The following is a 26,472-nucleotide window of genomic DNA, read 5'->3' on the forward strand; positions in this document are numbered from 1 at the left end:
TTCTTTGTGGTTTGTGGGCATCATGCTGACGGGGTTTATGCCTGTGCAGAGACTTGGTTTGGAAACCTCTAGAGCTAGCATTCAGGTATGAAAATCATTGCGCCCCTCCGAGATTCAGCTCCAAATGCTCACACCCAAAAGGGAGGAGTCATGTTTTCCCACTCATTTTTATTTCAATCTACACAGCAGTAGTATTGATCAGAAATATCTCTGCAAGACCATCTTTCAGAGCTACTATGTCTCCATTCAAGAACCAAACATGGGGAACTGTTTGATTCTTCTGACCCGATGTCCCACTGTGGCTTACATACTTGACTACTGAAGATCACAACGTCAGAGGTCTTCAGCTGCCTTGTCAATGTTTTGACCATTCAGACCAGGAGCCTAACCAGCAACTGTGTTCAGAGGCCTCCAGGTGACTGTAGTGGCAATGGTCAAAAATGATACTTGTAGGTACCCTTAATTAATAACAACAACATTTGATTTATATACCACCCTTCAGGACAACTTAACACCCACTCAGAGCAGTTTACAAAGTGTGTTATTATTATCCTCACGACAACCCCCCTGTGAAGTGGGTGGGGCTGAGAGAGCTCTGAAAGCGCTGTGACTGAACCAAGGTCACCCAGCTGGCTTCAAGCAGAGGAGTGGGGAATCAAACCTGGCTCTCCAGATTAGAGTCCTGCTGCTCTTAACCACTATACTGAACTGGCTGTCCTAGTCTTCACAGTGGGTCTCGGCTCTTAGATGCAGTCAGACACTGCTGGCAGATGAATGAGTGACCAGAGTAGCAGTAGGTGAGTGAGTGAACAAAGTAGCAGCAGAAGTCTTTGCAATGTTTTTCTCCTCTACTGTTAGAGAAGCCAGGAGCTGTACATAGAGAGTGAGGGAACAAGCTAGTCAACAGCATCTTATAATGCTGGAAGGTAAACCAGTAAAGGGATATTAACGGGTGTCTGTAACTAGCGGTTCTGACAGTAGCTGCTGCTGTTACAGTCACCCAATGACCTTTGGACGAGTGGAGGAGGGTAGGTTGCTGTGTGTTAACAGACTTAAAGGCTCAGAGAACTGAAATCAACCTGTTCTTTGCAAGGTGCCTTGTGGCCAGTGTACCTCTGTATCTGGACCCCATCTTGCTGTGTGAATTGGATATTACTGGCGCAAGGGTTGCCAACTCCAGATTAGGAAATTCCTGCAGTGGAGCCTCAAGAGGGCCGGATTTGGGGAAGGACCTCAACGGGGTATAATTCTATAGAGTCCACAATTCACACCAGTCATTTTCTCCAGGACAACTGATTTCTGTGGATTAGAGATAAGTTGCAATCGGGGGAGATCTCCAGCGCCCACATAGAGGTTGGCAACTCTAACTAATACTGTTGTTTTCTTGTCCATCTTGCTTAACTAGTTTCCTTTGTAAGTTTTGACTCATAATGCAAACATTAGGATGGCCAGCAGAGGACCAGTAAAAGTGGGGTGGGGGCTTACCTGATTTGCTTTATTCCTCTTGCATTCCTTTAAGGGGAGCAGTTAGTTAGTGGGAAAGTCATTTCAGCTGGAGTCAGATGATAGTTTTTTAGAGAGTTGGAATGTGGTGTGACATGGATAGACTTGATGTTATGGCAGGCACCTGGTGGCTCTTAAGTAAACATACTCACAGTTGCACTTGCTGCTGTGATACTATGATTTTTGTACGGCTGTGTGTTCGGCTGATCCTAAATTCTTTTTTTATCTGTTATAATATGCTTGAACTGTTATGAGAGCCTATGTATGTATGTATGTATGCATTTATTTATTTATTTATTTATTTATTTATTTATTTTATTTTGTTAGGCTTCTAGCCTGCCCTCCCCGCTAGTGGGCTCATAGTGGGTTACAGCAAATAAAAATACATTTTAAAATCACCATAAAACCACATCATTTTTTCATAAAACACAGCCCTCAGACAGCAATTATTACAACTCACCTCTGCTGATAGTACATATTGGGGTGGGGAGGGGAAAGGGAAGGAACAGTCGTTACAGTTCACACGGCGACTCGTATGGGGGACAAAATAATTATACAGCCCCCCCCCCCTGACAAGAGACCAGTAGGGAGGCTCACCAGATGAATACATGACCGGCCTCAACCGTATGCCTGGTGGAACATCTCATCAGAGGGTTGCACTAGTATCTAGGAGCCGTGGGTTTGAATCCCTGCTCTCCAAAGAAGCACGCTGGGTGATCCCTGCTCTCCAAGGAAGCACGCAGCAGAGGAGAATGATGTCACCTGCTTTGGGTCTCATTGGGGGAGAACGGAGGGGTATAAATGAAGTGAATAAATAAACATTAAAACCCAGAGAACCTTCATGAACAGGTTAATCTTTTCTTCTAATTTTTCTTCTGAACGTTTCTATAAGGACACCCAATAGATCAATAAACCTTACCTAAAATCATAATGTTGCTTTGTTGAAACATGCCAACTCAGTAAAATGTGTGTGTTTGAAATGTAATGAAATTACATTGTGTGTGAGAGAGAGAGACGTTTTCAAACATTCGTCCCCTAATCAACGATTTCCTGTTTTCTTTCAAGCAAGGCTGGTTGTATAATCATATGATGCTATGGGTTAACATTTTTTTCTCAATTACCATAAGAAGAAGGATCAGCAACGTTTCAGGAGGAAATTGGTAAAGTTCTGTTCAAATTACATCTCTGTTTATACCATTACTTGGATGCTTACTGCTCCTGCTCTCCCCTCATGTCTTTTCTTCCTTCACTCGGTTTGCAGAATAGTTACGGGCAAGCAGCCCTGTCATCTTGTGGATTCTCTTGCCCTTTATGCCTTCTAACCCGAACATCTGGCAGCAGCAGAGGGGTCAACTTTGGGACATGGTCATGTGTCCCCCTGCACCCCCTTCCCTTCTTCCCTTGTGCAAGGCAGGCTTCTACTGTCCCTCTTTGCCATTAAGGAGGTGAAAGGGGCAGAGGGTGGCAGATGCTCATGCCCCTTCGGGAACAAACCAGAGGAGGAAGGAGGAAGAGGGCAGCGAGAGCTGCTTTGTTAAATATGGAACGCTGAATTTGCTTTTCGTTCGGGGCCTTTTGGAATCTGTGGGTGGACTGGAGCTGGCAGGCAGAGAGCACCCACCAACCGCAGGGCCTGTGAAGTTCAGAAGTTTACTAGACTGTTTGTGTTCCAGAAGTTGTTGGCCTTGGAGCCAAAAGCGGGAGGAAAATAACACTGTGGTATGAGGGCCCTTCCTTGGAGATTTTCCTTTTCTTCTTTCCTTGTCTCCCACTGTTGAGCCGGAGATAATTGAAGAATGAAAGGAACAAGGTGGAGTAGGGGGAAAGAAATAACTGGTTTAAAAAATGATTTTCTGTTACTTTGTCAAATTTGGAACAACTTTGGAATGAAGTGCCATTGCTGGATGGCTGATGTCTGGTTTTCTCTGTCTTCTGATGCTATGTCAGAGGAAGAAGTGAATGTCCCAAATAGGTAGAGTTAATCAACCTTCACATGGGGCCTGGAGACCTCCCAGAATTACAACTCCTCTCCAAATGAGAGCGATGAGTTCCCTGGAGAAAATGGCTGCTTTGGAGGATGGACTCTGTACTCCACGGAGATCCCTCCCTCCTCAAATCTTGCCTTCCCCCCAAATCTCCAGGAATTTCCCAACCTGGAGTAAGTAACACTACACAAAATTGCTTTAAGGGAGCCATGTAAAGCTGACTTTTTATGGGCACAACACCTCATTTGAGGCTGAGAACCAATAAACTAAAGTTTAATCCAAACAAGACTAATTGGCTGATCTTGAAGCCAAGGGAGGATTACAGAACAGGATTACATCCTGTTCTGAATAGAGTTTCATTTCCCCTAGAAGCAGGGCTTTTTTTCAGCAGGAACGCGGGCGAATGGAGTTCCGGAACCTTTTGAAAATGGTCACATGGCTGGTGGCCCCGCCCCCGATCTCCAGACAGAGGGGAGCTGAGATTGCCCTCCGTGCCGCTCAGCGGCACGGAGGGCAATCTAAACTTCCCTCTGTCTGGAGATCAGGGGGCGAGGCCACCAGCCATGTGACCATTTTCTCCGAGAGCAACCCACTGAGTTCCACCACCTCTTTTCCCAGAAAAAAGCCCTGCCTAGAAGAGAATGCTCGCAGCTTGGAAAGGCTATGAGATCTGCGCCTACAGCTGGAAGATCAGTTCCCCTGCTGCACCAACTGCATTTCCTAAGTGGACAAGATATGGTCCTGGTATTTAGTGGCATACTGCTTCCGAGCATGAATAGCCATCATATCTAATGGTTATGTTGGGAATTGAACCTGGAACTCTGCAAAGCACAAGTTTTCTCACTGAGTTATAGAGAGTCCAGTAGCACCTTTAAGACTAACCAACTTTACTGTAGCATAAGCTTTCTGGTTAATCTTAAAGGTGTTACTGGACTCTTTACTATTTTGCAACTACAGACTAACACGGCTAACTCCTCTGGATCACTGAGTTATGTCTCCTTCCTGTGGCTTTTCTAGGCTGCCTATATGGCAAACACAGGGCACTTGTGTGCAGCTCGACGTTGCATCTCACATACGGTGTGGCAACCAGTTGTGATGCAAGGAAATGCCTCTCCTAAAATGAACTTACCAGAATATTGGAGCAAAGCATCTTTTCCCCATCAATGGGCAGAATTTCCTCCAGGCATGAGATTGATATTTTTTCCCCCTTGAATGGGATCTGGATCTTTCTAGCCAAGCTTTGGAAACATCTGGATTTTTTTTTTTGCTTCTGCCTAGCTAGAAGCATTTGGAATTGTCATTAAGATGAAGAATAGGTTGCGGTTTCTGTGGGATGGATGTTTTATGTTTCCAATCATGCCTGTCTCACCAGCCAGGTTTGAAAACGAGGGCCAGTCATTCTCAAAAACAGGTCTAGTTCACTGAAGACAGGTCTCGTAGCCAGGCCCAGAGGTCTTGGAAGGGCCCCCTGCTAGGCCGCAGCAGCAATTTCAGTCTGCTTTCTCCTTTCGCCTGGCTGCAGTGGTAGCATCGGATCTCCCCTGAGGCAGCATTTTGAGGGTTCTCTTCCGAGTTTTCTACCTGCATTTTTTCTGCATGGGAAGAAAACTCGGAAGAGAACCCTTGAAACGCTGCATTGAAATCCGAAGGGGGAGTTAATCATATGGAATCCAGAAGGAAATCCAAAGAGGCCTGGGGCCAAACGGGGCAAAAATCGTCCGTGCAAAAAAGGCCAACTGCTCCCTGAAAATCTGGGGACTGGACTGAATAGGATAAGACAAGAAAAATTGTAACTGGTTCCTCATTCCTTGCTTCTTTGAACTTCTTTCAGTGTGTGCACGTCAAGATACTTTTCTCTGTTTTCACTCCAGCCTATTGCATAGGCAGTTCCCCACAGTGGATGAGTTTGCTGCACATTGGTTGTTGTTTCTTATATCCACGTGGGGTGCGGATTACATACCCATTTACATGTTTATGAGAATCTTGACCTGGTCGGGATTCTCAGAGGTATGTAGGCATGTTGACTGTGCATGAAATGTCCCCTTCTGAGGCCTTTGGGTACAAAGAGTCTCTGAATATTTCTAAACAGATACCACTCTGCAGTGGAGTGCTATATACCCCCCCCCTTTCTCAATGCCCTTGCAAACTTGCCTGTGGGACCCTAGAGGAACTCTCCAGCGCTCAGTGCACTAGTCTGATACTGAATGAGATCTTGAAAAATAAATGAGAACATTTTTTCCCTAGATTTGAGCCTAACGTATCTTTCACAATAGATGACCCTTGAGATAAATTCCTCAAGCGAGGAGTGTGGCGCAGAGCAATAAGCTGCAGTATTGCAGCCCAAGCTCTGCTCACGACCAGAGTTCGATCCTGGCGGAAGCTGGGTTCAAGTAGCCAGCTCAAGATTGACCCAGCCTTCCATCCTTCTAAGGTCGGTAAAATGAGTACCCAGTTTCCTGGGGGTAAAGTGTCGATGACTGGGGAAGGCAACGGCAAACCACCCCGTAACAAAAAGTCTGCCAAGCAAATGTCGTGATGCGATGTCCCCCCATGGGTCAGTAATGACCCAGTGCTTGCACCTTTTACCTTTTTAAAAAATGTAGTTAAACTGTGTTCTTTTTGCAACTTCAGGTATTCAAAGTCGAGTTGAAATGACATGCTGAGGGCTGATTTGCAAAAACATTGCTCTCTCATTGGATAGGGAGTGTAGAGGCCCAGCCTCAGTAGATTCTCCACGTGCCGTATCATTTCCCCACTACCGCTTACAGCATTGATGCTGACATTTTAAGAACACGAGGGCAAGGGCCAATGTAAAATGGTTAGAGTGGGTGTAAGTGCTGAATTGAGAAAAAGTATAAATTAAAAATGGAGCCAGATAACACAGTGAGCTGTGGTTCAGCCGCAGAACGCACCTGTTGCCCATGGAAGCTTTTGTCCCTGACCTTTCCCTTCAGAGGTAACAGATGCTGCCTGAGATCTTGGAAAATTGCTCCCTTTCCCAGCAGGCGATACTGGGCTGGATGGACTGATGGTCCAACTCAGCAAAAGGCAGTTACGTAATCTTACAAGCAGAGAATCTGTGGGTCAGTGACAGAACATTCTTTGCCTGCAAGGGCCGTGTTGAATCCCTGGAATCTCCTGTTAAAGAATACCAGTATTGGGGAAAGACTTTTTGTTACCTGGGAACCATGGAGAACTGCTGTTACTTCCATACCTTTAAAGTTCTCCCATAGAGAACTTTACTTACTGTTACCTAGATAACATTGAACCAGATGCATCAATGCAACTAATAAAGTGCTTCTATACTTTCAAAAAAGTAATTTTTTTAAAAAAATGTCGCTGCCTTAAAATACTTTTATCAGTCTGTGGATTTGTGCATCTGGGCTAGAAGGGGAAGTGGCAGAAATGGCAAGTTCTTTACTGTGGGGAATGCACACTTACAAACCCATAGTTTGAGAACCACACCAGTAGGGGGCCATCTTTGCTATAAGTGTAGTCAAGCAAGTTGCTTGCGTACACAGAGTTTTGAGAATATCTTTGTGGCTCATCAAAACTTTCTAGGTTTTGCACTGCATTTTCTTAGCCAAATATTTGGTTCATTAGCCTCAATGATCGGTTGCAATGTCACTTCAAAATATTTCACTTTTCTTCTCCCCAGCTTCAGTCTCCCTCCACCATTTTTTCTTTTAGTATTGTGTAATAAATAGTCATCAATTCGATATTAAAACAGAAGGAACAGAAAGAGGGAGAGAGCGCACATGGGACACAAAAAATCTCTGCAACAATTGTAACACATTATGTATTTTTAATTCTTGGAAGAGGAAGATCAATCCAGTATATGATACTTGTAACACCATTCTCTACTAAGGTCAAAATGACCTTTCTAGTTTTGAAGTTCCCCATTACTTCTGTAGGCTTTGTGCGTATCTTGAACTATGCTTACATTCTTTATGGGAGTACATGAGAAAAATAGGAAAAATTATAGGGGATTATAGGGAAAATAATGTTTGTCTAAGTTTTTGAAATGTACTACTGCCAGACAGCCCCTTCAATTAGTGTTATTTTTACATATTTACATTGCACCGACTCCATTGCACTGCATAAGCACTTCAAGAGCATGTACTGCATATGCTTTAACCAGCCTGCAAAATGTTGTGACACATTATTACTGTGCAGGTTGTTTATATAATGTATATTTTGTGTGCAGTTGTATTATCCCCTTTCTTTTGTGTGTGCATATGGATATACTGTGTGTCCGTGTTGTTTGCTTAATCTATATATTTTGTGTCTGGATATCTGGATGCGATGAGTGTTGTGCCAGCCTACCTGTTCAGTGTAGTGGTTAAGAGTGGTTTGGTGTAGTGGTTAAGAGCCAGTTTGGTGTAGTGGTTAAGAGTGTGGGACTCTAATCTGGAGAACCGGGTTTGATTCCCCACTCTTCCACTTGAAGCCAGCTGGGTGACCTTGGGCTAGTCACGGCTCTCTGGAGCTCTCTCAGCCCCACCCACCTCACAGGGTGCTTTGTTGTAGGGATAATAATGACATAATTTGTAAACAGTTCTGAGTGGGTGTTAAGTCATCCTGAAGGGCGGTATATAAATCAAATGTTTATTATCATTATTAATTATTATTATTATTATATGTGCGTGCATGTGCTATGATGCCATCAGAACTGCATGAGTGCTACAAACAGGAAGATATTATTATTATTTGAATTTCACACAACATAATCAATAATAAATAAAGATCACGTTATCATTGATTGGCCTTGCTGAGCCAATACAAGTTTCTACCAGAGACCTAAGTATCAGCCAGGTATCGGTGCAATATGTACGCTGTTCCCAGTAACGCCGTCTTTTGCAGTTCTGTAGGTGTTATATCAGAAAGCTGCAATTTTGCCATATAAGTTGCAAAGTTTTTCGAAATACTTCCCAGTGCCCGATGACAATGGGGACTACTGTTGTATTCTTCATCCATAGTCGGGTGGTTTCTATAGAAGGCCTGTCAGGGTACTTGAAGAAGGGCTTTTAACTGGAGAAGTTAATTATTTTGATATTGTCATTATTATTCCCATATCATGTCCTCACTACAATTCACATGGGTGTTAATAATTTATAATTAACATAATATGTATATTGGACCGTTGTGTGCGTTTCCCCTCTCAGTGTCCGTTGATACTTATCTGTAGAAGTCTACAAACTGCAGACTCCCGAAAATCCAAAATTTTCTATGACCTGCACATTCGTGGTGCTGCGCACAGCCCAGAATGCACGCATGTGCAGGCAACAATGGGGATTAGAGTCTCGTGGTTCCTTAAAGACCAACAAGATTTTCTTTGGAGAGTCAAAGCTGCCTTCTTCAGGCAACCAGGGTGCATGCTTGTGCGGAGTCTTTGCATGTGGGATTTGAGTCCAGTGGCACTTTAGAGACCAACAAGATTTTCAGGGTATAAACTGAAGTATATGTGGGAAGTTTGTGCATGTGCGCATCGGCAGCTGAGACAAACATTAGAGGTCAGTCGCCTTGGGAAAGGCTTTGCCTCTTTCAAAACTCCACAATTTTGTCCGGTTCCGAAAATATTTTTTTTTTTAAAATCACAGCAAATGGAGGAGAGAGAGTGAAGCTGAGCCCTCCCGTCCTCATTTCTTCTCAGCCTCCAGGCCTGTGAACCCAACACTTTACCCTCCCTTTGCAGTTCAGGCCTGCCTCTCTCTCGCTCTTCTCTTTCTTTTCCTGTGTGGTTCGCTTGCCTTTGCAGAACCGCTCGGAGAAGAACAGAGCCGGGGGGAGGCGGCGCCTGTTCCTGGAAGAGCCCAGCTTGGGGAGTTGGTCACATTCTTGGCTGGCATTCAAGAGCTGAGGCAGACACCAACAAACAGAGAGAGAGAGGAAGGGGGGGGAGGAGGAGGAGGAGGAGCGCCCGGCCTGCCTGCCTGGCTGGCTGGCTGCATTGCATTCGCTCCGCTTCGCAACCCCCTCAGTCTGGACTGGGGTGCGGAGCGGGGAGGATGTGAGCGCGGCGCGACTGCAGTTCCGACACCGAAAGGCGGAAAGGAAAGCAACAAGATCGGAGAATCGCCAAGAGCCCGGCGTTCAGACCGGACAGTCGCCAAGAGAACAGCGACAAGACCAGAGAGAGCAGCGCCGAGAACCGCCGAGCGAAAGGCGTTAAGAGCAGAGAAGCGCCCGGAGAAGCCAGCCAGCCAGCCAGCCGCCGCCTCCGTTGCAGCCGGAGGGAACACGAGACAGACGGGCAGCAGCAGCAGCGGGCCAGGACCGGCGACCCCTTTGCGCCAGCTCGGCCGGCCGCTCTCTCGCTTTCCTCCTCGACTTGCAGCCGCCGACCTTTCGCTCTCGCTTCCCTTCCCCTTCGCGGCGGACATGGACAGCCAGGGGCCGGCGGCTCCCCCGACGCCAGGCGCGCCTCGGACCCGGTTCGCCCTCCGGTGCTGTTGACCGGCTCTGCCTCCCCCTTCCTTCTTCACGGCCTTTCCAGATTTTAGTTCATTTTTGTGTTGGTTCGGGGGGGAGGGTTGTGTGGGGCGGGTGTGCGTGAGTGTGTGAGTGAGTTGTGTGGACTGAATGGGGGCGGGAGGGCAAGTTTTTCTTTGAGCTCCCCCCCTAAAAACTTTTATGAAGATTTCTTCTGGATTGGGTCTTGGCTCCTGGTGCAAAGAAAGAGCCAAAGCGCAGCCGAGAGGAGATTTGCAAAAAGATTCTTCTTCTTATCCGGGAGTTTCTTTCTTCCGCTTTGAGCGCACAACCAGAGGGGTTTTTTTTTTCCTTTGGGGAAAGGATTGGAGAGGCAGAGCAGAAATTTTTCTAACCCAAACCGTTTGGCCGAACCCTGATACGATTTGAGCGGGCAGGATCACTTCTCTTGTTGGAAATTGCTGATCGAGGCTGCTTGGAGCGGCAGGACAGAAATGTTCTGACTAAAAGCGTTGGGTCGAATACTTTTGATTCCATTGATTGGACCGCGTCGCGTTGCTTTTTTTGGAAAGAACCGGCCGAGGCGCCTTCGAGAGGCAGCACAGCGATGTTCTGAACGCAGCCGTTCGCTTGACTACTTTTGATTCCATTTTCGAGGCCAGCCTCACTTTTCTGCTTGGAAAGAGCTGATCGAGGCGGCGAGAGCCCGAGCAGAGATGTGCTGAACGCGACTGAACACTTCGCATTCCATTCGAGCGGACAACCTCGCTTTTTCCCTCTTGGAAAGACTCGATCGCGGCGAGTTTGAATTTCCTGCACGGGGGGCTTTCTGCAATATATCTGTGTCTTTGGGAAGGGGTCAACGGGGGGCCGAGAGCAACCCCCCGCCCCACAAGTTGCGCGGCGGGGGCTCGAACCCGTGGCGAAGATGGAGACGGTCAGCCGCAGCAGCTTCCAGCCCCACCCCGGCCTGCAGAAGACCCTGGAGCAGTTCCACCTGAGCTCCATGAGCTCACTGGGCGGCCCGGCGGCCTTCTCGGCCCGCTGGGCGCAGGAGATGTACAACAAGCGAGAGACCGGCAAGGAGGCGCCCGAGGGCGTCCTGCCGCTGCCGCCGCTGCCGCCGCCGCCCGTCGTGCCAGGGCCCTTTTTCATGCCGTCGGACCGCTCGACCGAGCGCTGCGAGACGGTGCTGGAGGGCGAGACCATCTCGTGCTTCGTGGTGGGCGGCGAGAAGCGCCTGTGCCTGCCGCAGATCCTCAACTCGGTGCTGCGCGACTTCTCGCTGCAGCAGATCAACGGCGTGTGCGACGAGCTGCACATCTACTGCTCGCGCTGCACGGCCGACCAGCTGGAGATCCTCAAGGTCATGGGCATCCTGCCCTTCTCGGCCCCCTCCTGCGGGCTCATCACCAAGACCGACGCCGAGCGCCTCTGCAACGCCCTGCTCTACGGGGGCGCCTTCCGCTGCAAGAAGGACTTTGCGGGCGCCGCCTTGGGCGCCCCCGCGGGCGCCCCGCCGGAGCTGGAGCTGAGCGAGAAGAGCTTCAAGGTCTACCACGAGTGCTTCGGCAAGTGCAAGGGGCTGCTGGTGCCCGAGCTGTACAGCAGCCCCGGCGCCGCCTGCATCCAGTGCCTGGACTGCCGCCTCCTCTACCCGCCGCACAAGTTCGTCGTCCACTCGCACAAGGCCCTGGAGAACCGGACTTGCCACTGGGGCTTCGACTCGGCCAACTGGAGGGCCTACCTCCTCCTCAGCCAGGATTACGCCAGCAAGGAGGAGAAAGCCCGCCTGGCCCAGTGCCTGGACGAGGTGAAGGAGAAGTTCGACTTCAGCAGCCGCTACAAGAGGAGAGCGCCCAGGGTGAGTGGCCAGGAGGGTGGCTGTTGCGTCTCTGTATGGGGTACAAAGAGGAGCCTCTCTGCATAGAAGGGTTGCCAACTGACCAAGGGTGGGTGGGTGGGTGCAGCTACAAGAGGAGAGCGCCCAGGGTGAGTGGCTGTTGTGTCTCAGTATGTGTGGAGGGGAGGGGGTATCTCTGAATAGAAGTCTGTTGAAGGGTATGAGACTCTCCAAAGCTCATAGCCTGGAAATCTAGCTGGTCTTAAGGTGCTGCTGGACCCGAATCTTGTTCTTCTGCTGCAGACCAACACTTCTACCCACCTGGAACTATCTGAATAGAAGGGTTGCCAACTGACTGGTGACAGGGGGTGGGTACCTCTTGTGTCTCTGTATGTGTGTAAGGGGACATCTCCGAAGAGAAGCCTGAAGGAGGGAGCTCTGACTCTCCAAAGCTCATACTCTGGCAAATCTAGTTGGTCTTGAAGGTGCCGCCACTGGACCCCTATCTTGCCCTTATGCTGCAGAACAACATGGCTACCCACCTGCAACTATCTGAATAGAAAGGTTGCCAACTGACCAGCGGGTAGGATTGCTAACTCTGGGCTGGGAAAATCCTGATTTGGAGAGGGGAGGGTTTGGGGAGGGGGGACCTTAGTGGGGAATAAGTCTTTGAGTCCACTTTCCAAAGCTCCCCCCTTTCCCCAGGGGAACTTATCTCTGTAGCCTGGAGATGAATTGTAATTCCGGGAGATCTCCAGGCCCCACCTGGTGATTGGCAACCTCACCAGAGAGGCAGGATACCAGTGTACTCTTTGCCTTTCTAACTTACGTGCTTTTGTTCTGTTGTTTGGGTTCTTTTTATGACAAGGAGCTTAAACGGCCACTGCAGTGTGACCAGGGGCAGTTAAAAAGGATGTCACCGTGATATATAACATCTGAAGCACTTCTCCCTTTTGAGTTCCCATGACCCACACAGTTCAGGTTTGGAAAAAGTGTGATGGCTAAGATTGCAAGCTTCAGAGTCGAACAGCATGCTTCCTCTGGCAGGACTCTTAGGGTTGTATGGCTCAAAAACTTGCAAACCCCTTCTCCTCCCCCTAAACCACACCAAAGATCCATGCCACCAAGAACTAGGTGCGGCACGGCCCCTAATTATGCTCATGACAGTGCTGAACAGGGGACATAGTGAGGGTGCTGAGGCATTCCCTCTTAGTCTTCAAAGGGCCAGACAGAATGGATCCTCTTTTTTCCTCTCTCTGGGCAATAAAATCTGTACACTTTCTTTGGAGGCAAGACTTTCAGTCTTTGCTTCTTGGGGGTATCTTCATTGCTGTAAGCTTCTCTGCCAGAATCTGTCTGCACCAGCAAAGCTGGTTTAGTAGAGTCAGTTATCTTCATAACGTGACGGGGTGGTGGAGGACCGGTGGACCGCAACAGTCATTCCACTTTCCTGGCTACGAGCTTAAATGGCCTTTTCTTGTTCCTGAATTCTCTTTATTTTATGCAAATATTTAAGTACACGCAGACCTAAATTGCATAAATGAAGGGAAAATGGTGATGGTGGTGAGACGAAGCTGTGCCTTCTCATCTTTTGGGGTTTTGTGACTTGAAGTCAGGCTTGTCGGTGGTGCAGTGTGAACTGAATTTAGGACAATAAGAAAGTAAGCTCCCTCCCTTCAAGCAAGGGGAGGGGGGAAACCATGCAAACAAGTACTTGCTAATTTGCAAGACATCCTAGACTCCCCTCCAGAGGATGCATTTCTAAAATTGCATAAATACAGGAGGGAAAAACTGTATCTCAGAAATCTCTTACAGGCACTGCCGCGGAAATGTCAAAAGACACACACAGATTCCAAACTTGTAATTCAAGGCTCTGTAAATACAACAGAGCCTAATATACATGCAGACTAGCTTGAGTCTTTTTGTGTCTAATGCTTTCGGAATCTAAACCTTTCAAAGCCCCCCCCCCCCCATTTTTATGTATTGAGTTTTTTATGTACACTCAGGAAATCAGTGTGTCCTGGACAAGTTGCAACAGCTCTTTTTAGACCATGCCAGGCGATTGTGGAGTCTGCCCAACCAGACAGCGAGAAAGTACATTGATACAAGCAAGTCTTTATCTGCAGCGGCATTCCCAGAATCCCCAGGGCTGGCAGTTGGGCGAGAAGGGGGGGAAGTTTAGCCTTGGCACCTCTTCTGCTCAATGGGTAGAAATGCCGTGTACCTCCTGAGAAATGTGTCCATGGTCAGACATGCCTGGATGTCTGAAAAGCTGGCGGGTGTCATTGACTGTTGAAGGATCAGTATGTCCCCTGATTCTTGTTCTTGTAAAAAAAAAAAAACCTAGATGAGGCAAATAAGAAAAGTCGAAATTAACTCCTTGACTGCAGAAAATTCCTTGGTCAGCTTTGAGTCACCGGAATTTATAGGGCATCCCAGAAGAACCATTTGGGAATGTTAATGTTTCTCATTAAAATGCCACACACCCGTTTTTGGAGAAAGTGTACATGCACACAGACACATCCAAACATACAGGTATATGCAAGTTTGTTTTTCTTTTAGGAAGAGCACAGACTGAATGCACACCCAAAGAAACAAGCCTTTGGAAGCCCGATTAAATTGGCTCCTATGCCTTCCCCTCCTCTCCTCTCCCACCTACCCCCTTTTCAAAGGAGAGTTTTCCTTGTTTTCAAGTCAGCCCCCTTCCCCCAAACCTCCAGTGTCAAGGGCCATTGTAGCCACATTAAGCAGGATGCCTGCTTAATGACTTGTCTATCTTCGGCTAATCATGCGCTAAACGTGATGGTGTGGTGGTGTGCGGGTTGTCTTTATACCTATGAATGGAAAGAGGAGAGGCTGTGAGCATGGAGGATACAGTTGTGTGTCGTGGGAGGTGGGGAAGACTTGTGGGACCAGCCACAATCTCTTCTTGTCCTGGGCAGCACAAAAAAAGAAATCTCTCTGTGGCCAAATCCTTGAGAGTTCTTGTACGATATTGCTGAGCGTCAAGCGATCCGTAGCTAACATCTAAAAGACTTCATTTAGTCTGAGGTGATCCTAGTACTGGTATAACAGGATTTGAGTCCAGTGGCTCCTTCAAGACCAACAAGATTTCAAGGTATAAGCTTTTGAGAGTCAGATCTCTCTTCTTCAGACAAAGCTAATACTGGTATGACGGTTGCCCTTGCATTTTTTCTATGGATCAACCCGCCTTGTTCCTTTTAAACAATTTTTGGCAACTATTTTGATTGGAAGCTGTATGGCCCGCAGATAAATCAAAGGGATCGGGAACAAGCTTTGACTTTCTGAACAAGTAATGGTGGGAGGCAGAAGAGCTTTCATGGGTTTTCTGTGTGTTTGTGAGTGTCTGTTTTGCTCCCTGTAATTTAAGGAAAAACCCCAGGTATCTGTCAGTTGGTCCAGGTTGGTGTGTGACATCAGTAAATTGCCCCCCTAAAAACAATCATGGGACCATTTGAGAACAACTACTTAAAATTGCCTGAACAAGGTGGGGGGAAAGTGGTTTCCTTTTCATGTTGCTGAGTTGTTGTTGTTGTTTTTTTAGTCTTAAGCAGGTCTCTGGAGAGGTGATATATACACACCTTCTAAACAGTGAAGCTTTTTTGTGGCAGGCGCTTGTGGCTGCCTGCTGTGGGGAACCGTCTCCCCAAATTAGAGAATGTGGCTTGAACGTGCCGCATCTCCCGTCAGTCTGAAATGAGCAGCTCTGATTTTCATTCCCGAGCCATTTTGCAGGGGAGGGGGAATGGGACAGGAAGGAGGTTGGGTCAGGAAATGTGCATAATGGTTTGTTGTCTCGGGAATGGGGTGGGAGAGTACAGTCTTAGCTTCTTTTACCTTCAGTTCCTGTACAGAACAGGGCTAAACTTCAGGACTTTGACTTTGGCCGGGAGAAGTTGTGTTGACCTCCCGAGAAGATCCTGTCAAAGGATCATATAACTGGAATGCTGAAAAAATTGCTGTCATGCTCTCCTTTTGTGTGTGTGTGTGTGTACCCAATTTTTTTTCCACCAGACATCGCCAGCGGGTTATCATATGTTAAGGTTGTTTTATGCTGCAGCACATAATTATGCAGAGAGTAAAAACTAACTCTAGGGTTCCTAGACTGTGGCTAGAGGCAAATAACACTGGGATAAATCTGAGGTCTCCTAGAGAGGAAGTGAGAGAGAGAAAAAAACCTAGAACAAAACAAAATCAATCTTGTGTCTGGCTGCCTGTGTTTAACTCTGTCCCTTAACTGCTGACTGTCTCTCCTCATTTGGCTAGGGGTGTGTTTTAATACCCAGTGGTTTCTAAAATGCTTACACTCCCAAATTTCTGTCCTCTTCCCTGTGTGGTGCGCACAATGGTGTTGCAGCAATATCAAGTGGATAGGTGGTGCTTGCATGTTGCGGGGGTGGGTGGGGGGTGGCTTGTGAATTGTATTGTATGCAGGAAGTCGAAAAGAAGGGCGCTTCGAAGGACAAGGAGGGGTTTTTTTTGGTGTATCATTTGAGAGTTAGGCTGTGGTGGAACACATTGAGGCACATTGTGCGGTGCCACTGCTGTCGGGTTGTGGTACTCTGCTGAAGTGTATATGGGGAGGGAAATGTCTTTTGGGTGAGTCGGTTGGAGGAGTTGTATGAAGTTGCTTTATGTGAGGTTTTTCTTCTTCTTATACCACCATCTTTTTATTTACATTATTTATAGTCCGCCTTTCTCACGAAGACTCAAGGTGGATTACCCAGTGTAAGCCAATGCAGTCAATAGTGTGGGAGATTCAATAAGCAATGTAATAGAACTAGGAACTGCAGAATTAGCTGCCATCTGAACAAAGCATTATTAAACATGACCTGTTAAAAAGTGCAGAACATGGTATTATATTCCTGTGTGCAGTGCTGGGACAGGTCGCCTTTAAGGACCTTGCAGTCCTTGAAGAGGTAGATGACAAAGGGAGAGGCAGGAGATGGACGTGGGGCTAAAGCGGGGAAGAATATGCATTGGTTCCATGTTTTGCATTGTGGTAGGCTCTCTGGAGCCTGCAAATCTGATCCACTAACGGTGGCCTGTTGCATCAGGGGAAGGCTCCTTGTGCTGGAGGGAAGTGCCACCAGGAGTGACTCAGGTCTGCCTAATGAGGACTGGCTGCATGATGCACGATGCTCACAAATTGGAACGGGTGACTGTAGCTGCAGGCTGTGTCTGGGATGCAGCAGCATGGCTGTTCTGCCTTATTGACGCTTCCAGGAGTGAGCGTCTGCCAGGCATCACGCTGGCGGATATTCGGAACGAAAGGGCTGTGAAGACCTCTGGGCTGCCATAGCAGTGCAGGTCACATGGTATACCAGCAGTGGCGCAACAGAATGCAGACATGCTCCAGTCTAAGGCTATAGGATTGCACTGTTCCTTATTGAGTAGCACTTTAGAGAGCCAGTGTGGTGTAGTGGCAGCCCAAGAAAGGGCCTTCTAAATCGTGGCACCAAAACTTCGGAGCTCCCTCCCCTGGAAGTTTCATCTGTCTCCCTCTGTTGTTGTCTTCCTCCAGGAGGCGAAGACTTTTTTACTTTGTTTGACAGACCTCCAATAACTGGAGATGCTATGCGTTTATGTGTTTATACGTTTCTGTTGCATTATTTTATATATTGTTTTAAATGCTGTTTGAATGTCCAAATGTTTTAATATTTTCTTGTTTGCTGCCTTGGAGGACTGTATTTGGGTGGAAAGAGGTCATTAAAATGTTTTAAATAATAAAATGGTAAATTAAACAATAGTGGTTAAATTGTCAGGCTTGGATCTTGGGAGACCCAGGTTCGAATCCTCACTCTACCATGGAAACTTGATGGGTAACCACGGTTGCTGGTCACCCATTCTCAGCCTAATCTACCTCACAGGGTTGTTGCGAGGAGAAAATGGAGGAGGGAAGAATGATGGAAGCTGCTTTGAGTCCCTGTTGGGGAGAAAGATGGAATATAAATGAAGTAAATAAAACAAACCTCTGCAGCTGGCTGGGGGAGGGTATAGGTTCCTTTTGGGTCTTCTCAGCTCTGTTCTTTTTCTTCTAGCATTTCTGTTTTGTTTGCTTTCCTTGGGTGTAATGGTTCTTAGGTGGGCCTCTTCAGTTCCCCCTAAGCTCCTCCACCGTTTGGACTTTGTCCTTTAGATTCTTCTAGGAACTTCTTTTGTTCAGCTTCTCTCCTTTGCCCACTCTACCCTCTGGCTTTTCTCATGTACCTTCAACACGCCCGCTTTCCCAAATCACAAAAATAACAAAACCCATACAGGAATTTGATGGGGTCCCGTCTAACTGTACATGTGAAAATGAAGCTTTTTCTTTTTTTCTTTTTAATTCTCCCCCCTCCAAGTTTCAGTCAGATTCTGCAAACTGCTTGCTGCTAACAGAGTGGCACAGCTGACCATCGTGGGCTCCTCCTAGCCTCCCTTCTCTTTCTGCCCCTCAAACTTCCCCTCTCTACCTCATGCTGTTCCCATCACCGTCTGTCTGAAGTGTGTCGGCTTTCTGCACCACTGTCGCTGTGGATATGGAACTGCTAAGAGCTCAAAACAGATTTTAGAAGCTGCTTGTCTATCAGCCGTGCCGCCATGAACTCCTGTCATTTTATATGGGTCACCGACGGGTCCGTGATTAATGTGATGTTCTCTTTGCCATCCTCTGGACGCCTTGCGCTCAGTTTCGTTGTAGTGAAGCTGCCCAAATCTTGAATTTTGTTCTTCCTGTGTGGATATTGGGGGAGGGGGAGGGTATACAGTGTCATATATATTGATGACACTTCTGAATTGGGAACCTGCTGTCTGTCGCGGTTTTCCAGCGCATGCATGCATGTGTGGGTACATGAATGCATGCACAATGTTCCTTGGCAGATGACATTCTAGGTGTTTTTCTTGGAGGAAAAAGTCAGGTTTGAAGTGACTGCGGTACAAAGGTGGGGGGAGCGAGTGCGAGAGGAAACGGCTGTCTGGCTCTCTGTCTCACATGCACTAAGATTCCCCAAGGCTTAGTGTCTTGAGAGGCAGGCAAAGCATTCCGGAGAGTCACGTGATGCAAACGAACACAGCCAAGCTTCCTTTTTCTGTTTCATAATAATAATCATCGCTCGCAAGCCGGTGAAAGGTATAGCAGCAAGATCAAAGTGCAGAAGCCTGTTCCTGCTGAGGTAATTCAGCCTTTGGAGCAATCTTGTGCGGCTGTTGTGGCTTCTTTGCATTTTGTAGAGGTCGCAATCTAGCCGCCTGGAAATCCAGCAGGGAAAAGGAGTCTGCCTGCATGAGCACACATGTTGCCTCTGGGGACTGCAACCCTGGGGCTGCAGCGTGCATTATGGAAGAAGCGTGGGCATATAGGCCACACACGGCATGTGCCTTTGGGGTTTCCGGAAATGGGGCGAGGAGGCAAGGTTTCTCTTTTTTTGGCCTTGCGTGCACAGTGTCTGGGAAAGCAATGTCACAAGCCGCTGAACAAGTTACATTAACAGTGAAATCCTAAACAGAGTTATTCCGGTCTAAGACCATTGATTTCAGGTTACTGGAGTAACTCTGTTTAGGACTACTGGATTAACTCTGTTTAGGATTTAACTGTAAACCACAAACGGGTGGCTCCTGCATGGTGCAGTTTTTCATTGGACACCTTGTTGGTGCATATCGGTTGGGTGAATCAGGACTCTTTCCATAGAAACCTGTTGGCTGTAGACTGATGGAGCTTGCGTGTTAGGATAATACGTCTAGTTGAGCATCCCACAGCCATCTGCTTCTGAGAAGCTCACAGACTGGAAAACGAAGGCAAGAGCCTTCTTGGTTTTCGAACAATTACTATTTATAGATACGCTGCCTCTAAACCTGGAGGTTCTCTTTAGCTCTCACGGCCAACAGCCATTGGTAGACTTCTCCATTCCCCCCCCCCCATTGGTTACATAATTGTATTATACTTCTTTCCTTTTCCCCTCTCTCCCCATTTGGGTTGACACTCTTAAGGTAGACTTATATAATCTAAACTTTAGAACGCTCTAGTGGGTGAGATGGTGTAGAAGTTCCTGGATCAGTCAGGAGTCAAGTCTTGAACCCAGCCCTTGCATAATGAAGCTACCCATGTTTTCCAGTGCCCTTTCTGGTACGTCCCTCGAAGCAACACGATAGCAGAGGAAGAGGCAGTGTCGTCCTCTAGGATCCCACTAGGTTCCTTCTGGGTTGAGAAGGATACAGATCAAATCAGGATCAAAAGCTAGGTTATAGCCGACCTTGGGCCTTGTCTGCATCAAGGTAACTGTTGTCCATCTTCCTCTAGTCACCCTCCCTGCTGGCTGCTTTCCAAGTCTGCCAGCGCTCCTTACAACTTCACTCACTCCTTTTGCAGGACGGCTCAAGCTTCTGCTCTGCTTCTTTATAGATCTTTTTTGTTTCCTAGTGTGGTTTACTGGCTGGAATGCTGAACTTTGACCAAAAGGCCCCGAGTTCAGATTCCTACTGGGCTGTAAAATTTGTAGGTGATATTGAGCCAGTCACTTTTTCTCAGACTCATCAACTTCACAAGGTTGTTGTGAGGATAAAATGGTGAGCGGGAGGGACTCCATGTTGGCCGCCCAGAGTTCCTTAATGTAAGGATGGGATAAATATGTAAGCGATGTCCTGCCGTGTGTTGTTAATGAAACTCAGTTCCAGTTTTTCCAGGACTCTCCCCTTCTGCTCTTCATGTGTACAGTTTCCTGCAGCCACTGTTATTGCTGCCTTGAGTTAGAAGGTTCGCTAGATGCTTTTTCTTTTAGTTCTGTTCCATTTCTGAAGCCATAGTAAGCATTAGAGTTTTTGAAAAGTGAGTGTGGATCCCGGTTCCAATCTGATGTCGTTCTAGAATCTCCCTTACCAATCGATGGAGCTAATTTATTTTCACCAAGCAGGCTGTAGAATGGAAATCAATTTGGCTTTCAGGTAGCCGAAGCATTCTGCATACATAATATATTTGCTTAAATTTATAGAAACCTCCTCAGACCTATATAAACTTTACCACAGCTGCTTCTGATTTCCTTTTCATTCATCTCCACCCCTCTCCTTTTGTATGTGTTTTTATAAAAATTTTCAAACATGAGGAATAAAGGTTGCCTTTGTCGTGCAGGTAAATTCTGTATTCTATTCTGTCGCCCTGATCTTCAGTATACAAGGAGATTGGGGACCAGTGGATCCTGCATTGAGGTCATATTGATTTGCTGTTTGGTTTTTTCACTGGTGGGGGGATCAGAGGCAACATCTGATTGTTTTGCAGGAACATGCTGTCTTTTCACAAAAAAACCTGGACAGGAGAGGGCAGGGTAGAGATCATCCACTTCTGCCAAAGCAATGGGATCCGGCTTTAACTCTTATACCTGTTGCTGCTATGGATGTTAAGCGGCAACGGATTCAGCAAAAAATTATGTTGAGGGTATATTGAACCTCACAGCTTCTTTTTAGTAAAGAATTAAGTACAGTGTCCAGTTGTTGGCATCGTGACTTGTACAAGATGCATTTCTTAAGCATATGCTTTGGACACATCCAGTTATTCAGTTCTTTTAGGAGGAAGTCATTACTTGTATTAATTTTGTTACTCATTTTTTTTTTTAGGATGTTTATGTACTTTTAAACTATCTGCCTGTCTCGTGGAACCTAATCAATGGTCAATGGAAAAGGACCCTCACTAAAATATTTATACTACAAACACTGAAAAGATTAAAGCCCACTTCCCGTAACTCCACAGCAGTGTTGTGGTTGTGGAGCAGAAGAGAAAAAAAGTCTCCTATCCATCCATAGGAATTCATTGGGCTAGAAAATAGCATATGCGTTTGGTTCTACTTTTGAGGTCTTTTAGCTGGTGTGGGAGAGGACCAATCCTTGGTGATGACCCTCAATTAAAAGAGAAGGAGTTCAATAGTCACCTCGTTAGAACCTTCTATTCTTCTCCTAGCGAGGTTCCATCCTGCCAGCCAAGCATTGGCAAATCCTCCTTGGCCTGCTTTGTCCTTCCACTTAAGCTAGGAGGCTCTGTGGTTGCTCCTGGGACTTTCTTGCACGATCTGGGAATCCCCATTGCCAGTTGGGCCATAATTCCTTACACCATTGCCTGGCAGGACTCACACTTCCAACACTCGGCCCTCCAGACTTGTGACTCCGGCACAAACTGAGAAAATTTTGAACCATGTGGTTTGGGGTTCGTCGCATTTCACGAACTGCGACCTTTCACAAACTTGCCCCAGTTTGCAAACCGGTTCGTGAAAATGTCACTTCTGGGTCAGCAGAAGGTCTGCAGAGAGCCCATCCCCCCATTGCCTAGGAAACTGATTGATTGGCACCAGGCTGTCAGCAGTGATGAACCAAAATATGAACCTAATGAACCGGGCTAAAATTCGTCATGCTTTGTGAGAAATGAACTTCCGCGAACCACTGGTTCGTGAACCATGAACTGACACAGTTTGTGATGAACTTTGGTTTGTATTTCGGTTCGTGCCGGCCTCTACTGCCTACTGTTCTGCAAAAATCCTTGTATATTGGTTCTGCAGCCTGGACATGGCCTGTCTCTGTGCCAAGGGAATTGAAGAGGGCAGGGTGTGTCAGACATCAGGATAAGGCCATCAGCAAGGACGAGTCAGAGCTGGCTTGGAATGAGGCCACATGCCCTGCGTTTCTCATAAAATTTGGGTTGCCTAGAACCAGGCTGGGATTCCCTTAATACTAGAGAAACCGGTTAGTGGACAGATGCCCGTTCCTCCATGCTCAGCCGGTTGTATGTGTTGCTTTGCGTTGGATTTGGATGAAGCAATAAAAAAGGCAGATTGATAGGAATCTCCACTTTGGTCCAGATTGCCAAAAGAGACGCCCTTTTGAATGTGCCAGGAGTGTGTTAAGTGTGAGGCTCTTAAGCAGTTACTATTGTATAGGTTTCCTTTTCAATAGGCGGCAGGGCCTATATATTTTTTCCCCTTAAAAATTCCACTGCTCTTCAGATTTGGAGAGGAAAAGTTGTTACATTTTTGTATGTGCCTTAGAGGCAGATCGATAAGGAACACGAATATTGGAAATCAGTAAGCAATAATAGAGGTGACTGCTGCTCATCCAAGAAGACAGCTCCGCTAGATAGCATCTTGTATTTGATTTAGGGGACACCACTGGGGTGCAGGGATTGGGAGATGCATGCACCTCTTTTTACTGATTTTTTTTTGTTCTCCCATCTCTGCTCAAGCCAGTGGGTGTTGTGCTAGAAGAATAAGGTCACGGACTCGGATTGCTTCTGGTTTCCCAACTCGTTTTCGCCAGCCAGTTTGTGTAATGTCTGTCTGAAACAGTTGAGTAAGGGCATTGAAACAGCAGACAGGATATCAAGTGTTAGGAAGTCTGGGTTAAGTATAACAGAGGCTCCAGTATGCTTACTGTTCAGGAGAGTAACCCTTGCAGCTCAGTTACAGGTTAGTGCAGTGGGAGCTTCGAGAGAGGCATCTAAACCGTAGAAGTGGGTATTGTCTCTCAGCCTTGGTGTACCTTCTTAATTTTGCTGTGTGGTTTATTCTGCCCAGGGAGGTGTCAGACAGCCTCCCGGTTTCGATCTCTGGACTCTTCCCCCCTCCCCTTTGTGGCATAAATGGGTACAGAGTGGAGCTGTCTCTCACTTTCTAAGAGCTTGCATAAATTTAAGGAGGATTTTTCCATTGTTAAATTATGCAAGCTTTAAATTGAAATATATATTTTTAAAAGGAACATCTTGCGTGTGTTTGCCTTTGCAAGTGGTAGATTATTTACATCTGTAATTGGGCAAATTTATGCAGGAAGAGGGAGGCGGATACTCGAAATTGGAGGGGGGGGTTGCTTTGCTTTCATATCTTGTTTTCAAACAACACCATCCTGTTTTATATTTAACACTCCCCTCCACCCAGTATAGATAGGCATGAAGATCAATAACCCTTATTTCCAGTCAAATGAATGCAGAAATTTATACTAGATAGATTAAAGTGTTCTTTACAGAGTTTATTATGGGATTGTCCATGCAATTTTTCAAAAGAAAAAGTGATAACTTTTGTGTGTGTGCATGGTTCACTGTAGAAGCAGATCATAAATTTTCTAAATAAAATTGTTTGGTTTAATACTTGTTATTCAATTAATGCTATTGATCTTGAAATACAGTTGGCCTGTTACGTTTTATGGAACTGCAGCAATCTACGATAAAAATACCAGCTTTAGGGAAGTCTGACAAACTTTTGCTTTCCTTTCAACAAGCAAACACACCAAAAAAACAGGAAAGGAAATCTGGTTTGTTTTCTGCGCTGATTTTCTGGCTCTTTGAATTGTGGGCCAGGATCCAGGGAGCTGTGCAACTGGTCCGACTTTCCTAAGGGAACATGTTTGAACGGCAGCCCCTCCACCCACCATGCCGCATAGTAGTAAACTGCTTTTGCAACCCTGGAGTGGGGAGTTACGAAAGCAGCTTGCAACATATCCCAGGGTCCCGGTGTCTGCTAAGTGCATGCAGCTCCTAAGCATGCCGCTGGATCCCTGCCGTTGCATTCATTCAATTGCCGTTTTTGCCGAATATGCCAAGAGGCCTTTCTTGTAATGAAAAGGGTTTGGAGGTGTTCCAAGGATACTGCTTTTATTACTTTTCGCCATTAGCGAGGGTAAGCAATGCCTTGCTGGATCATACCGAAGGCTCATCACGCCTGTTTCCGGCAAAACGGGGTGGGTGGGGGGCAGGATAGCCAGATGCCTCTGGCTTACAGGCAGGAGTTGAAGGTGTTTGTCTCCCCTTGTGATTTGGCTCCAGTCGAGTAAAATACTCCAGTTGAGTATTTGTAAGCATGCTGCTTCTGGAAGGGGTGGGTGCCAGCTGGCCCTCGATATGGGACAATCTCGTGAGTGTATAGAGCAGGGGGATGGACTGTGGGTTAGTACCAGAGCACCTGCTTTGCATGCAGAAAGTCCCAGCTTCAGTCTCCAGCATCTCCAGAGAAAAAAAAACTCAGGTGATGCAAAAAAAATCTCTACCTGAGACTAGGGTAGCCAACCTCCAAGTGAGGCCTGGAGATCTCCTGGAATTACAACTGATCTCCAGACTACAGAGAAAATGGCTTCTTTGGAGGGTGGACTCTATGGCATTATATCTCACCCTCTCCAGGCTCCACTCTTAGATCTCCAGGAATTTCCCAGCCCAGAGCTGGCAACCCTACTTGAGACTCTGGAGGGGTGCTGCCTGCCTGGGGAGACAAAACTGACCCTGATGGACTGTAGGGTTGCCAGGTCCAGGTTGGGAAATTCCTGGAGATTTTGGGGGTGGAATCTGAAGAGGGTGGGGTTTGGGGAGGGGAGGGGCCTCAGGGGGGTATAATTCCATAGAGTTCACCCTTCAAAGCAGCCATTTTCTCCAGGTGAACTGATCTCTGCTGCCTGGAGATCAGTTGTAATTCTGGGAGAACTCCAGCTATCACCCGGAGGCTGGCAAGCCTAATGGACTGATGGTCCAATTCAGTACGAGGCAGATTCATTGTGTGTTCATGTCTGCAAGCTTAGGCTAAACAGTCGTGGCTGTTTAAAAGCTGAGATGGACAGTTTGGTCCCCTGAAAGTCCAGCGCACCAACATTTTAATTCTTAATTCCTTCAGACATTATATATACACCTAATATGAGTTGCTCTCCTAAACTGCACTTTGGACACTCAATGATAGCTGATGTGGATGCAGAAAACCAGCAGATACTCTTAGGTCGGAGAGAGCAGACACTCATACTTCCGAGATGACTGTTCGGATACTTAAATATATTATTATTTCCTCTCTGCCTCGCCTTCAAATCTGGATTATTCCGCTTTGCATATTTAAAGAAGGAAAATAAACTTTATAGCATTCACTGAAGCTAGTTTATGACCATGAATGAAAAAGGGATAAAACCTTTAATTAATAGGCCTAACGAGTAGGAGCCTACAGAAAAAAGGCATTTAACTTTCGAAATATGGCAGCTCATTTGGAATATTTTCTCCCCCTCCATGTGTTCCTGTGCCAGTGGCCTTGAAAGCATCTCTAGCTGTTTATTTCCTCCTTGGTATATTTATTTTCAATTTGAAGATCATGCATTTGTTTGGAACACAGCTAGTGTTCTAAGCAAGCCCTTCCCTCAAAAAAGTCTGTTTCTGTGTTACTGAGCCACACAATATAAGATTTGATCTTTCACACCTCTGGTAGTGCAGTCCACGGGGAACAGCCTTAAGACAGTTGGATTTTCTATGCATGCATTTTTTTTGAGGGTTGGACCAGCCAACTGGTCTGGTTGGTGTTTGAGTTGGGACAGGTCATTTGCCCTTTTGTTGCTAATGCTTACCAAAACTAATCATATTTTTTTAATGATTTGAGCCATAAAGATGCATGGCCAATAGAGCAGAGATAAGAGCACAGCTTAAGAGTAATGGAGGAACGTGGGGAGTGTCAGTAATGGAAGAAAACTGGCAAAGGCTCAGCAGGCCTGTGGTAGCCAGTGGAGTGCCAAGCTGGAGCCAAAGAGCTCTGAGTTCGAAACCAAGTGCCCCCTCTGTTGATAGGGCTGTGCTAAATAGGCCTCTTATTTGAGAAGTAGTCTCAAATAACAGTTAGCAAGTGCATGTTTTATTTTTTTCTGATGCAGGCAGCCTTGCTGTTGGAGTATAAACAACTTGACCAAAACTTTTTAGCAGCCTGACCTTCTTCCTTGTACGAACACTTT

The 26,472-nt window shown here is 46.7% G+C and overlaps 1 protein-coding gene across 1 annotated transcript in view; it reads left to right on the forward strand.

Moving 5' to 3' along the window:
- Positions 1–10,848: 10,848 nt before the first annotated feature.
- Positions 10,849–26,472, forward strand: part of SKI (SKI proto-oncogene) — a 149,608-nt gene continuing 133,984 nt past the window's right edge. The window contains exon 1 of the mRNA XM_055001405.1: positions 10,849–11,784. Within this exon, the coding sequence (XP_054857380.1) occupies positions 10,849–11,784 (936 nt within the window). The remainder of the gene's footprint in view (positions 11,785–26,472) is intronic.

The sequence above is a fragment of the Eublepharis macularius genome, chromosome 17 (assembly GCF_028583425.1).
Source record: "Eublepharis macularius isolate TG4126 chromosome 17, MPM_Emac_v1.0, whole genome shotgun sequence".
Taxonomy (NCBI): Eukaryota; Metazoa; Chordata; class Lepidosauria; order Squamata; family Eublepharidae; genus Eublepharis; species Eublepharis macularius.